At 34.3% G+C, this 14,857-nt stretch overlaps 1 protein-coding gene across 1 annotated transcript in view; it reads right to left on the bottom strand.

The window, feature by feature from the left end:
- The window catches only part of mRpS18B (mitochondrial ribosomal protein S18B), a 50,508-nt gene that overhangs the window by 3,106 nt on the left and 32,545 nt on the right, over positions 1–14,857 (bottom strand). The window contains exons 3-4 of the mRNA XM_089093287.1: positions 7,719–7,813; positions 1,469–1,599 (exon numbers count right to left, since the gene is read on the bottom strand). Of these exons, the coding sequence (XP_088949413.1) occupies positions 1,469–1,599; positions 7,719–7,813 (226 nt within the window). The remainder of the gene's footprint in view (positions 1–1,468; positions 1,600–7,718; positions 7,814–14,857) is intronic.

Genomic DNA, 14,857 nt, shown 5'->3' with positions numbered 1-14,857 from the left:
TTACGTATATGAGGAGGGTTGGGCAACCCTGTTCAACACCTTGCTCTTTATGCTAAAATTTGAATTTTGTCCCAATTCTTTAAGGATGACTCCTGAAACACAAGGGTCGTTTAATTTGAACAATAATAAGCTTTTTTTTAACTACTAAAAAAGTCTAGCGTGAAGAGGGAGGTGTTGAGGAGGGGTAACCCCGTCATATACGTACCAATTTCTGTTGGTTTTAGGTTATAATGGTGCTCCTTACATTTAATTTATATTAAATGAATCCCATATGAGATTCATTTTATATACATCATGGTCAATTGGATTAATCGGAGCAATTTTCGTAAAGGTTGGTCATGACAAATAATGACCAATATAATCAGACAATTTAAAAATTTGTATTTGTTTACAATAATCTAGGATAATGATCCTAGAATAATTATAAATTACAATTTATCTCATTGGCTGGTCATTGTAAATACTCCTATTATTTCTCTGGTCACTTTAATTAATTGATAGCAATTTGGCAACGTGCTTAGAGCGTGACTCTCATCGGCCTATCAGTAATAAGCTCTCTGCTGGGCTCTATCGTTATTTTTATATATTTCTAAAGTTTGTTCAAATAAACGGAGACTCTATGATTTAACATTTTGTGTGTATATGTATTTGAAAGTACATATCTAAAAAACAAACAAATTTTTTAAATAGAAATCCTGAATACAAATGAAAATTTTCTCAAATTTCCAGCATTATTCAAAATGTCTAGGTAATGTAATATTATGAAATCATTTTATCCCAATTCCAATGGACAGTTTAAATTACCCGGGTATTATAAATAACGCTCAATTATTTACATTGACTATAATATATATACTTCATATCATTAAAGAACAACTTATGTGAATTCAAATGTTTTCCAGATCAACCCTGATCAAGGGCCCATTTTCATGAGGGTGGCAGTTGAACTCATGTGGTCTTCTCATCATTGTAAAAATATCATTTCTTTAACAAAAGATGGATCTCACCATCCAGCTCTACTCTGATCTCAAGGCACTAGAGCTCTTCGTCAAACTGAACGACAGATGGGTGAGAGGAGAATGGAAGCAAAAACTTACATCCGTTGAATAGATATAGCGCGAATACAGGTTCACATACTTTGATGAGTTCCACCCAGATTTCATCCTCGAGAAAATGGGCCCCAAATACCCAGAATATATCTAGTAAGCAGCATGGATGGTGATAATAGAAAGGCTGGACATACAAAATTAGGATAATATAAAAAATGACGCGAAAAATTTAATTGGTCAAATCCACATACAAACGAGAAGGTTTTTATCGATTGACAGAAACTTTGAAGGGTTTGGAGGTTTCTTGAAGGAAGGCCGAAAGAACCTTTAAAAAAATAAGGGAAGGGATTATGAAGGCGTTTATCAGTCTATGTTGGCTTGAAACAGTTATGAATTTACAATAGTAGTATTAAACTCACATATTGCTCAAGGTTTCTCCACTGTATGGATCAATGAATTGTTGAAGCAGATTTACATTCTCAAAGTGCAATAATAGATTTTCATCTCTACATATTGGACAGGCGTTGCTTGTGGTTAGTTCCCCAGCTCTCTAGAAAGTAAATTAAAGACAAGTGAGTAAACTTAAAAAAGACACTGCATATAGGTCATATCAAAGAGTTTAGTTAACTTATATGAGTGGAAACTGGCGCTAGTATCGAAAAAAGAAACTATCAACGCCATCTAGCGTCTGGCGACACTAGGCATTTGTTCATATTTTGTAATCGTTTTTTTTTAGGAACTGAGATGAGACACTTGCACTAATTAAATTAATTGATCATTATTATACTAGAAAAATGCCAAGTGTAACTAACCGCTAGATAGCGCTGATAGTTTTTGTCGACACCAGTGCCAGTTCCCACTCTTATAAGTTACCCATACTCTTTGTGACATATCATCACTTTTCTGAATATACCTTTAATATTGGATCAAATTCATAAAGCAAGCCAAAAAAGGAAAAGGAATAAGATTGACATGCCTCAAATTTCCATCAAGACTTTCATCCACTTTTGGACTTAAAAATATATTACACATAACTTAGTAACTACTCTAGACTAAATAGTATTGCCTGTTGTTCATATGTTACAAATATTGGTAGTCAGCGATGTCACATAGGTCAATTGATGCTCCTGGAAAGTATCGATACTTTCTATACTTCAATATTTTTTTTCATACTTCATATTTCTAGACTTCAATATTGTTCATATGTCACAGATATTGGTAGTCAGCGATGTCACATAGGTCAATTGATGCTCCTGGAAAGTATCGATAGTTTCTATACTTCAATACTTTTTTCATACTTCATATTTCTAGACTTCAATATTGTTCATATGTCACAGATATTGGTAGTCAGCGATGTCACATAGGTCAATTGATGCTCCTGGAAAGTATCGATACTTTCTATACTTCAATTTTTTTTTCATACTTCATATTTCTAGACTTCAATATTGTCCATATGTCACAGATATTGGTAGTCAGCGATGTCACATAGGTCAATTGATGCTCCTGGAAAGTATCGATACTTTCTATACTTCAATATTTTTTTCATACTTCATATTTCTAGACTTCAATATTGTCCATATGTCACAGATATTGGTAGTCAGCGATGTCACATAGGTCAATTGATGCTCCTGGAAAGTATCGATACTTTCTATACTTCAATATTTTTTTCATACTTCATATTTCTAGACTTCAATATTGTTCATATGTCACAGATATTGGTAGTCAGCGATGTCACATAGGTCAATTGATGCTCCTGGAAAGTATCGATACTTTCTATACTTCAATATTTTTTTTCATACTTCATATTTCTAGACTTCAATATTGTCCATATGTCACAGATATTGGTAGTCAGCGATGTCACATAGGTCAATTGATGCTCCTGGAAAGTATCGATACTTTCTATACTTCAATATTTTTTTCATACTTCATATTTCTAGACTTCAATATTGTATGTCCATATGTCACAGATATTGGTAGTCAGCGATGTCACATAGGTCAATTCATGCTCCTGGAAAGTATCGATACTTTCTATAATTCAATATTTTTTTTCATACTTCATATTTCTAGACTTCAATATTGTTCATATGTCACAAATATTGGTAGTCAGCGACGTCACATAGGTCGATTGATGCTCCTGGAAACTATCGATACTTCCTATACTTCTATATTTTTTTCGTCAGTATTACGACAAAATTCAGGCTCTACTCATTTTCATCTACTCATTTGCTCTACTCAAATTCATCATCAGACCTCATATGAGGCAGACACCTCGGTTGAGTTCAGTTCTTTTGCGCGAGAACTGGTGGTGATTTTTTATTTCAAGAGCTTATTACCATTGAGCACAATTACATCTTTATAAAAGTCTTGCAATAAGCCCATCACCGAATATGGATGCCCTTTTTGCAGGGGATCCTTTAACCCTACTGGTGACATCCATGAGGATCTAAAATTGGGTTAAAACGAGTTGTTGCACCATCCAGAGACTATTACAAACTCTAATTCAGAAATTTAATGTGGCATTAATACATGTTTTCTATAAGTACATCCACTACGGTACTATCCATCTACGGTACTTACATCCACTACCTTTCGTAAGCTATATCAACTAGTGTCACTGTTACCGTGAATGTCCGAAATTGGTGAATGTCAAAATTCACAGGTAGATATCAGGAATAGCTTTTTTTTCTCCTTGGATTTAATCAGATTTGATGGTGACAGGTTAGGTTGGGTTAAGTTTTTAACCAACTTCTGAGATTTATAACCTAATTTAACCTAACCCTAAATTTTACCATCAAAGCTTGGATAAGACTGAAAAAGCTGATTCGCAAAGTTAATTGAATATAAGAAGCGAAATTTTTATTTCCATGATAGAGGCATTTTTTATAAACAGAAAAAGGGGCTTCCAATGGGCGCCTCCCTTTCACCAATAGAGGGTGATATTTTCATGGAATACAATGAAGAAAGGGCTAATTCACAAAGTCTTTGTAAATCTGAATTTTGGGTTCGTTTAAAAGATGATATTTTTTATTCATAGGAGCATGGTGAAGAATCTTTGGGGTCTTTCCTTCACTTGCGTAACTCCTTTGACCCAAAACTCAAATTTTCTCAGGAATCAGAGGTAGATAGGCGTTTTCCTTTCTTGGATGTTCTGGTGCACCGACATGATACATGTTTCGAGTTCGGGGTTTATAGGAATCCTACATATAGTTACCGTACTTAAATTATTCCTCCAATCATTCTCCTGTAGTTAAAAGAGGAGTGGCCACTTGTCTAGTCGTAAGAGCATTGCAGGTCTGTTCACCACGTTTCCTGGATTCAGAGCTCGATCACCTTAGGGATGTTTTATTTGAGAATGGTTATCCGATTAGTTTAATAAATTCTGTAATTGAAAAACGTATTAAGAACCTACCAGATAGTGACAACAGCTAACACAAATCAAAGGGAAAATTCCATTTACCTTGGTCTCCCGTACGTAAAAGGGGTTTCAGAACGCATTTCCAGAGATCTAAAGAAAAATAACATTTACACTTATTATAGACCTGGTAAAACTATCAGTTCCCAAATTTATCAAGGTAAAGACCCTATCCCAAAAGGTGAAAACTCTAGTGTCTACAGAGTTCCATCCTAGTGTGGTCTTTGGTACATCGGGAGAACTCACCAACGGCTTACGGATAGATTAAATCAATACTCTACTTCAATAGATAACGCTTAAAAAGGGGAAAAAACCGGAAAATTTGACTCTGCCCTTGCATAACTTATCTTTGATTTTCCGGAACGTACTATTTTATTTAACCAAGCTAGTTTAATTTCTCATGACAAAGGTATTGTCCAGAACTACAGGGAAGCAGCTGAAATTTTAAATACCAACATTTAAGTCTAGCTTTGAACAGATTCTGGTGAGTTAAGAATAAACAAGTAATATTTCGGTTTTCTCAAAAGAGAAGCCAATACTTTAGCAATCCCTGAAATAAACCTTGAATCACTTTCCCAATCATATAATAAACACATCAACAACCCCTTAGGTCTCAAAGGGTGTCTGCAAGGACTGCAATAATTAAAATCAGAAATCAGATGCCATAGTTCTCCAACTTATTTAATTGCTTGTTGGTTTTGTTTTGAGTGAATGAATTGTTTTTTTTATTATTTCTCAGTTGTTCGCTTGTATCCGTTGATGGCAGTTCATAATTTTTGGATTTTGTGCAAATCGCGGATAATGGCGAATGATTCGCTTTAAGGTTCTTAGGTATTTGGTTTTAATTCTTATAATTTTTTTGGGTTTTTATTGAATTTTATTCATCTTTTGGTTTTTTGGCTTTTTCATTAGTTTTTTGTTTTTTTGTTTTTTTTTCACATTGACTTTCCGCGTTTGTTTTGTTGGTTTTTTCTTCGGGACTTTTCTTGAATATATTATTTCGTTTCGCGCTGAAGAAGAGAGGGGGTTGTCCTCTCGAAATATTCGACTTGTTTGTTTATTCAGTATTCTCATTGGGCCTTAAAAACTCTGTTTTTGATCATTTACTTTTCTTACATAATAGCAGCGAAATTGAATTTCGGACATTCACCGGTGAATGTCAACTTTAATCAGATTTCTAACATTCACAGTAACATCACCGTTTACAAATATAAGACTGCAAACATGCAGAAAGAGGGCGTGTTCAAATTATCTAAAAGAGGAGAGTACTGAGTACTGAGGAGTACCTTGCACTGTAAACAGTAGCCTACCTTGAGGAGTACCTTGCACTGAGTACCCGAGGGACAGATTTGCACTTCCTCTTAACAAACTGTCTCTTCATTCCTTCAAAAGGGTATGCAACAGAAACAACCATAGAAAAAAACAATCAAGGAACAAAGGAAGTTGGTTGGTGGCACATCAGGCGCTAAGATTTTTAGTGGCCTGGTGTGGTGAAGGGTGTAAAAAAAATTAGATAATTAACCTTATTATTTATTATAAGGGGTAGCTGCATTTATTCTACAATTTCCCTAACAATCGAGATTCAGTCTTGATTATAATGGCTGGGGAATTCCGCCTCTTCACTACTCTATTGCAAAAAACATGATAAATAACATAATTTGAAATAGGTTTTATATGCACAGCATTGAAACTGTTTTAGCAAATGGGCATACATATTTTTTTTTTTTTGTTAAACAATCTTCTTGACATAGATCTACTCCTACCATTAATAGGGGTTCGAACAGGACCGTGCGTAAAGTGTTAGCCTCAGGTGGCTTAGTGTACTGATGACTCGTTATTAGCAGTAATACTATTATTAGGGGATGGATATTTTTGTCTACAGAGGGAGTAGACAAAACACAAAACGTTTATCGAATTGTGTTACCTGCATAGCTACAATTTTAATGTAAAAAAGAGTAGATTAGCCTCTTTAAAAGTGAGGGTTGCGAGCTAGCACTGGGTCGTAAAAAATATTCGGGATCGCACAAAATTTTGCTAAGAAAAAAATTGTTGCATATTACATTTTCTACATCAGGGAAACCTAAGACAGAGTGGAAAGTGTGTATTTGTACTCTTTCTTGTAGTTTTATCACCCGCACGTAGGACTGGCAACATTGCTTGGTGTCGGGATACTACTATGGTACTTCTTGTTGATTTCCTGGCTTAAATGTTTTCTGATATCTTTACCTTTTCTCGAGAAATATCAATATTTGACTGAAAAAAAAACGAAAAAAAATTTACTTCTAGTACATTCGAACATCCCTTATCCGCTTAAGTTCCCATGTACTTGATTGTAAACAGAGCTTATTTAACCCCCCCCCCCAAAAGTGTGTCACATTTCACAATTACTGTCCCTTTTTGTTCTCTGCGTATAATTTCGCATCTTTTTTTCATTTCTGAAACATTGATTTTTTTGTTTATATATGACGTCACTTATCCTAGTAATTCTGCATTTTTCAGAGTTAGCAGGTGTAACCTATCGATAACTAATCCAGATCGTTTCAAGTAATAGTCCTACTAACCTCTGACGTAATTTACGTCTCGTGAAACGCTAAGGATAAGAAACCGGCTTTGTCGGGAACATTATCTTGGAATGTTTGAACGCACTACTCATGTACTTCGGTTATAAATGAATACAACTGTTGATTTTTTCATTGTTTTTTTTTTTTTTAATTAATTTAAAATATTAAAAAAACAAAAAACGAATGGTTTTTTTTTTTTTTTATAGTGTGGGCTGCAAAAAAAAAAATTAAAAACCTCGTACTCTACCAGGCCTCAATTAAAATTTGGGAAACGTCGAAGTAGACTATGGAGAAGAACAGGAGTCGTAGAAATTAAGAGTGAAGATCAGAGGTGATTTTAGGGGGGAGGAAAAGGCGGCACTTGCCCTGGACGCAGAAATTTCAAATGAATAACCTAACGGTTATAATGATTTTGGAATTTTATTTTTATCAAAATAAAGAAGAGGGCGCAATTGGCAAAATCTTGTTAATAACTGATAATTTTGTTAAAATTTGGCCTGAAAATTTTTGGTAGACAGGGGGTAAGGGGGATGCACTAATCAGGATTTAGCCCCGGGTGAAAGAGAGGCCAGAACTGCCACTGGTGAAGATATGTAATGAACTTGTATGACAATGGAATTGTAAATTCAATGCGTTTCTTTTAGGTACAAAATTATAATTGAGGAAAAAACGTGTACACCCTTCCTTAATACTTACTATGCAGGTTTTTCTCAGTTTGGGCTGAAACTGGCCAGCAAAATTTCTCCTATAATTTTTCCAAACTGGATCCTCTCCATATGTTTTCTCATAGGCTGAAAAAGAAGTTGGCATAAATAGTAGTGGTGAGACAAAGAATAAAACAAGAATCAAATAAACGTTCTAATTTAGTGAAATCATTCTAATATTTTCTCATCGTAAATGTTTAACACTTACTTAACAGACAAAAATCTTAAAAGCAAAAAATCAAGCTTTCTCCAATCGTTTCAACTAGTGACGCGCCTAAAATATAAAAAATACGGAGATACAAATATAGATGTAAAAATATCTCTAAAATATAAATACCTTGAAACTGACTAATAAACTGTCTTTATTGTGTTAATTGGTTTTAGGATAGAAAGAGAACACCACAAGCTTGTCAGGGTTGATAAGTCATTCAACGATGTTATTCAATGAATAACATCATGAATAACAATGAATAACATGAACGAAGTCATTCAATAATGTTGGGCACCAATAACATTGAATAACACCAATTAATGTTGATCAGTTTTAGGACTGGGTTTTCAGGCTTGCAGACATTTTTATTTGAGCAAAATGGAGCAGAATATTCACAAGATTGTCCCTTATTAATCTTCCCTAAATTAATTCCTACTCTCGACCCTTTAAGATTATGATGAAATCATTGGGATAAACGCAAGACCCCAAGTTTTCACCATTACAAAATAATTTGATTATTGCTACTTTTCTTATTCCCCAAGCTAAAAACTGCACAAGGACCTTATTATATCAACAATTACATAGTAGTACCTACTTCATCCTCTGCAAATCCCCAAACGCTTCAATATTTCTAGTGGGTAATGCTAATGATCTAGAATTTGTTTCCTCTGTAATTTCCTTAACTTGAAACAGTTAATAGAAATACAAACAACCAAGGAATTTGACTTTGTTCAAATATGTATTCTTTCTATAGCCCACCAGTCCCTCTCCCCCTTTAAGGAGAAGCTACCAGATTCATTTATTAATCTTTAGCTTCAATCTTGCTTTTCTAATTCTCCCATCAACTAATTTCAAATGCTGGTATTTCCATTTTTGGATCTTACATTACAAATGAAAACTGGCTGGCTCTCACTGGGACCAAAAACTCCTTCCCTGAGAAAAAAAAGTAAAACCTATTCTAATTGTAAATTAGATTTTAGCAGTCAATTAAAAAAAGGGTGAAAATGAATCTACTTAAGCAAGTTAAAACGTCTGAATCTAACTCGCTGTGTAAACGCAAAAAAATAAGTAAATCTGCCTTTCCATAATACACATCTAAAGTCAACGATCTGTAAGTCAAAACAATGGTATAACAGAATAAAAATGCTCGTGGAAAAACCCAAAACAATATTGATTTCCATCTCCAAGAAGAGCTCTCAGATGAAACTAGTCTCAACAAATTATTTTCCTTCATAGTAGGCTACTGAGCCCCCCGCCCCTCTCCCTAAACAAATGCCCCCAGCTTCCCCCTTACTTTGCCCTTAGATGTGGAGACAAAAACTAAGAAGATAAAAAGTGCACCACTTGTTCACTACAAATTTTGATAGAACTAATTAAAGCCTTTGCTAATAATCTTTCAAAATCGTATGTCCTTAATTTTTAATGAAATTATCTCTACTAGTGATTTCCTAAATTGCTTAAATTTTATTTCTCCTGTGAAAAAGAAAGGTAAAAAATAGGACTTTGAGAGTGATCAACCCATTACACTTACTCTTACTGTTGAAAGTAAATCTTAAGTTGTCATCTTATACGGGTTTTGAAATTTATACACAAGGTCCACCGATCTTGTTCACCTTAGAGACAAAATAAGTAAAAAAATATAAAAACTTATTTTTAACAATATTTTTCTAGCATTCATTCTTCTAGCCATGGAGTTAAAAAAGCTTTTGATTTAATTAACCACAATACATTGGTAGAAATTTTTTTTAATGGGGCTTAATTTGACCCTTATTTAGTTCAAATAGTTTTGTGTTTCCTTTCTGACAGAACATAAAAAGTTAAATACCTAAACATATATTCTGACCCTCTCCTAATTTGAAATGGTGTGTCCCTGGGAATCCTGTTAAGCCCAATTTTATCCCTTGCACTGATAAACATCTGGGTGTTGATTTTCCAGATAAATCTTACATTTTTTGATGATCTTACTGTCTAGAAAGATCAGTATACCAACCAAAATTAGAATGTTGGAAGCTAGAGCGATAACATTGGTCAAATACGCTCCTGAAACGTCGACGCTCCGAAAGATGGAGAAGGATTTGTTAGATGTTTTCCAAAGGAAAAGACGATGAAGTATTTGTTAGATGTTTTCTAAAGGAAAAGACGGAGAAGGATTTGTTAGATGTTTTCTAAAGGAAAAGACGGAGAAGGATTTGTTAGATATTTTCTAAAGGAAGTATCTACGGACTGTTTTGGGTAGCCGTGTGCTGACTGTAATTCAAACACTCCAAAGGAAAGAGAAGGATTTGTTAGATGTTTTCTAAAGGAAAAGACGGAGAAGGATTTGTTGAATGTTTTCTAAAGGAAGTGTCTACGGATTGTTTTAGGTAGCCGTCTGCTGACTGTATTTCAAACACTCCGAAAGACGGAGAAGGATTTGTTAGATGTTTTCTAAAGGAAGTGTCTACGGACTGTTTTGGGTGGCCGTCTGCTGACTGTATTTCAAACACTCCGAAAGAAGGAGAAGGATTTGTTAGATGTTCTCTAAAGGAAAAGACAGAAGGATTTTTTAGATTTTTTCTAAAGGAAAAGACGGAGAAGGATTTGTTAGGTGTTTTCTAAAGGAAAAGACGGAGAAGGATTTGTTAGATGTTTTCTAAAGGAAAATACGGAGAAGGATTTGTTAGATGTTTTCTAAAGGAAGTATCTACGGACTGTTTTGGGTAGCCGTCTGCTGACTGTAATTCAAACACTCTAAAGGACAGAGAAGGATTTGTTAGATGTTTTCTAAAGGAAAAGACGGAGAGGGATTTGTTGAATGTTTTCTAAAGGAAGTGTCTACGGACTGTTTTGGGTAGCCGTCTGCTGACTGTATTTCAAACACTCCGACTGTATTCCAAACAAACACTTTTTTTTTTTTTTTTTTTTAGTTGTTGTGCTATTTCTATGTCTTTTTTTATTATATGACCCCGAAATGCGAATTCGGCCCTTCGGGGCTTGTGATAGTCATTTTTTGAAATAAATATCTTATCTTATCTAACTCTGAAAGACGGAGAAGGATTTGTTAGAAGTTTTCTAAAGGAAGTGTCTACGGACTGTTTTGGGTAGCCTTCTGTTGACTGTATTTCAAACACTCCAAAAGACGGAGAAGGATTTGTTAGATGTTTTCTAAAGGAAAAGACAGAAGGATTTGTTAGATGTTTTCTAAAGGAAAAGACGGAGAAGGATTTGTTAGATGTTTTCTAAAGGAAGTATCTACGGACTTTTTTGGGTAGCCGTCTGCTGACTGTAATTCAAATACTCCAAACGACAGAGAAGGATTTGTTAGATGTTTTCTAAAGGAAAAGACGATGAAGGATTTTTTTGATGTTTTCTAAAGGAAAAGGCGGAGGAGGATTTGTTAGATGTTTTCTAAAGGAAGTGTCTACGGACTGTTTTGGGTAGCCGTCTGCTGACTGTAATTCAAACACTCCAAAAGACAGAGAAGGATTTGTTCGGTGTTTTCTAAAGTAAAAGACGGAGAAGGATTTGTTAGGTGTTTTTTAAAGGAAAAGACGATGAAGCATTTTATTAGATGTTTTCTAAAAGGAAAAGGCGGAGAAGGATTTGTCAGATGTTTTCTAAAGGAAGTGTCTATGGACTGTTTTGGGTAGCCGTCTGCTGACTGTAGGCTATTTCAAACACTCCGAAAGACGGAGAAGGATTTGTTAGATGTTTTCTAAAGGAAAAGACAGAAAACGATTTGCTAGATGTTTTCTAAAGGAAAAGACAGAGAAGGATTTGTATGTTTTCTAAAGGAAAAGACGGAGAAGGATTTGTTAGGTGTTTTCTAAAGGAAAAGACAGAGAAGGATTTGTTAGATGTTTTCTAAAGGAAAAGACGGAGAAGGATTTGTTAGGTGTTTTCTGAAGGAAAAGACGGAAAAGGATTTGTTAGACGTTTTCTAAAGGAAACGACGGAGAAGGATATGTTAGATGTCTCCTAAAGGAAGTGTCTACGGACTGTTTTGGCTAACCATCTGCTGACAATACTTCAAACAGTAAGTTGTACAAAAAATGTGGTTCAATTCCGTTTTCTATGGCTATAATGAGAGAAAGGTTGAGATGGCTAGGACACGTTCTACAGGTGAAGGATGACAGATTGCCAAAATTCTCCTTTTTGACCAACAATCTGTGGCGAAACGAAAAGCAGGTCGTCTCGCATTGGGCGGAGAAGGTCTCAAGAAGGATTTAAGGAAAACTAGAATTTTTTGGGAAGGTCTAAAGAGGGAGGCATTGAGTAGATTGGGATGGAGGATGAGCGTGCGTAGCTGTGTTGGCTTGGTGCTGCAGTGAGTTATTATTAGTAGTAATACTTATTGTCTTAGAGACGTATTACACAAATTTAAAGTGGCGTAATGGACACCAGACGAAGTTCTTATTAATGATATAATATACCTTCAAAGTCAAAGATTATAAAAATTAATTTCCTTAAGAGGTCCCCTTCTTTCACTTGCCCTATTCCCCCTGAATTGTTGGTTAAAACTTTAAAATTACTGGGTATTGCCATGTCAAGTGATTTAAAATGCCAACACCCAATTGGTGATTTTCCGAAACATGTAAATACCACATATTATCCCTCCTTAAATTCTCTAAAAAGTTTAGGGAATAAATCAAAACGTTCGAGAATTTTCCTCTTAATAATGGTTAAGTCACATACTGAAGTCTTTCATTGCAGATCCAATCTGGTCACCCTTTAAGGGAGGAGAAAACAAGTTCCTTACATTACACCAATAGTGCTGTCCATTACCCCCTGACAAAGTCGCTTTTGCTTAGCCATTCTTTCCCTCTTTAGACTACGCCTCCCCTGTTCTGCTTCAACAAATCCCCATTTTTACCCCAACAAAATTTTCACGGAAACATACAGAAGAATCTACCCCCTACACAACTGATAAGTAAAGTAAGAGAATTTACCCCTCCTTATTATTTATTTTACTAATTTTGGACATTCTTTTCATGTATGAAATATTTTTCAATTTGATTTTTTTTTAATTAATTATAAAGCTTTGTTTGCTGTTTCTGTTTTTTTTTCTATACTTGACATAATAATCGAATTTGGCATATTAGAGCTTGTAATAGGCTTTTGAACAAATCACTATCTTATCTATCTTACAACCCTTGTGTTTCTGGTATTATTTTTTTTTTTGGTCTAAGGGTTTGTGTCCCATGTAAGTTTTCAAGTACCTCATTTCTTCTGCAATCCTTTGGTTTCAATAATTTTGCTATCATTTGATAGCTAATATTTAGTTTTATTCATCTACCAAATTACATTTTTGAAGTTCGCTTTGCCCTTTTTTTTAAATTGAAAAATATATTGATTGAGACTAGAGAAATGTGTGAAAGTAAACAAGTTTAGACCATTTTCTACGTAATATCATAAGTCTAGGTCGATGAATGGATAAGTTGAGTTAATCGTGTGAATTAAGCTTCAAATCAAGACAGAGCTCAAATCAAACTTTAGAACATTTGAATAAGCAAAAACCATGGTTCTAAGTCATTATTCTCATCATCTATACAAGAATTAAAAACTAAAAAAAAAAAAGGAATCAGGACCTCGCAGAAGTTCCTACACTTATCCATCAAATACTGGAAACTAGACTTTCTAATAAAAGTAAAGAGGTGAAAAGAATACAAAAAAGTTGGCGTCAACATATAATCTGATTTGATAAACACAAAAATTTTAACCAAACCCTGGAATTTCACATACATCGTTCTTATAGTAGCTTTTCCAATCGAGAATCACAGTCTTTTGATACGATTTGTCATTCATTCAAAATGTGTTTACAATCAAGAGAAGGGTGTATTATAAAATGATTATTAGTTTGGAAGTGCCATCAAGTCAAAACAAAAATAAAAAGGGCAAGATCAAAAGAAAATAACACACTATAACTGTCAATCTATAAAATATAGTTAAAAAGAAGTCAATTAATCCTATGTTTCTGCAGGTTTTAGATTGCTACAGCACAATTACCTAGAAACCAGCTACTTGGGATAAACCTAAAATATTGCATTGGGAAAAAGTGGGCAAAATATTTTTTTCTCTGGTCCCAAAAAAAGGTCCTAAATACATTATTTTTTCCTGTCTTTTGTCTGACAGGTTTCACTGCTAGCATACAAATATTCTAATAACATTGTATGTTTGTTTTTCTTATCTTTCAGACTAGGTGCTTTGTATATGCATGCACATTGGCCTTTACCCTCGTTTATAAAAGTACAAAAAATATTAAGGAATCCTTAAAGAAATAATTAGTTTTTGATATAGCCCTAGGCTGAACAGGGAAAATTTTCACAGCAATATGTTTTATCAGAATTTTTAGGCAATCAAGAGCTAAATGAGACAATTTTATAAACATTATATTGACATATTTGCATGGAAATGGTTAGGTGAAGTAAATAAATGTGAAGGTGCAAGTGTACACAAACTCTAAATCTAAAAAAAAAAAAAAAACATAAAAAACACACAGGACAATGAAGAGCCAAATGATAAAAGATATCCTAGGATATCCAGATGGCTTTTGAGGATTTAGAAGTGGAAGAAAAAATTTGTCTGTGAGCTTTCTACTATGAGAAATGGAAACTAAAAAACAACAACAACAAACAAATAATTGAAGCAAATTACAATAAAGAAGTTGACTCAATTAGCAACCAAAAAAACAATAGAATTATATAATATGGCAAAAAAAAGCCAAAATACGAATTCAATATTATATGCCTATGATCTATGATCCCAGGGGCAGATATGTATCTTTAGAGGGATAGAGATCTATGATTTTTAGACAGAGAAAGAGAGGGTGGCAGAATCAGAAAAATTTCCCTTGGCAGAGGTGAGGACAGTTGACAGCACCAAAAAGTGTATTTTTTCAATATTTCTGAAGGGAGGCAGTGGTCGTTTAAACTAATCTCAAA

The sequence above is a fragment of the Artemia sp. Qi Xiang Cuo genome, chromosome 8 (assembly GCF_049724085.1).
Source record: "Artemia sp. Qi Xiang Cuo chromosome 8, ASM4972408v1, whole genome shotgun sequence".
NCBI classification, from domain to species: Eukaryota; Metazoa; Arthropoda; class Branchiopoda; order Anostraca; family Artemiidae; genus Artemia; species Artemia sp. Qi Xiang Cuo.
The sequence above is the reverse complement of the archived record's forward strand: the minus strand, read 5'-3'. Positions and strand labels throughout refer to the sequence as shown.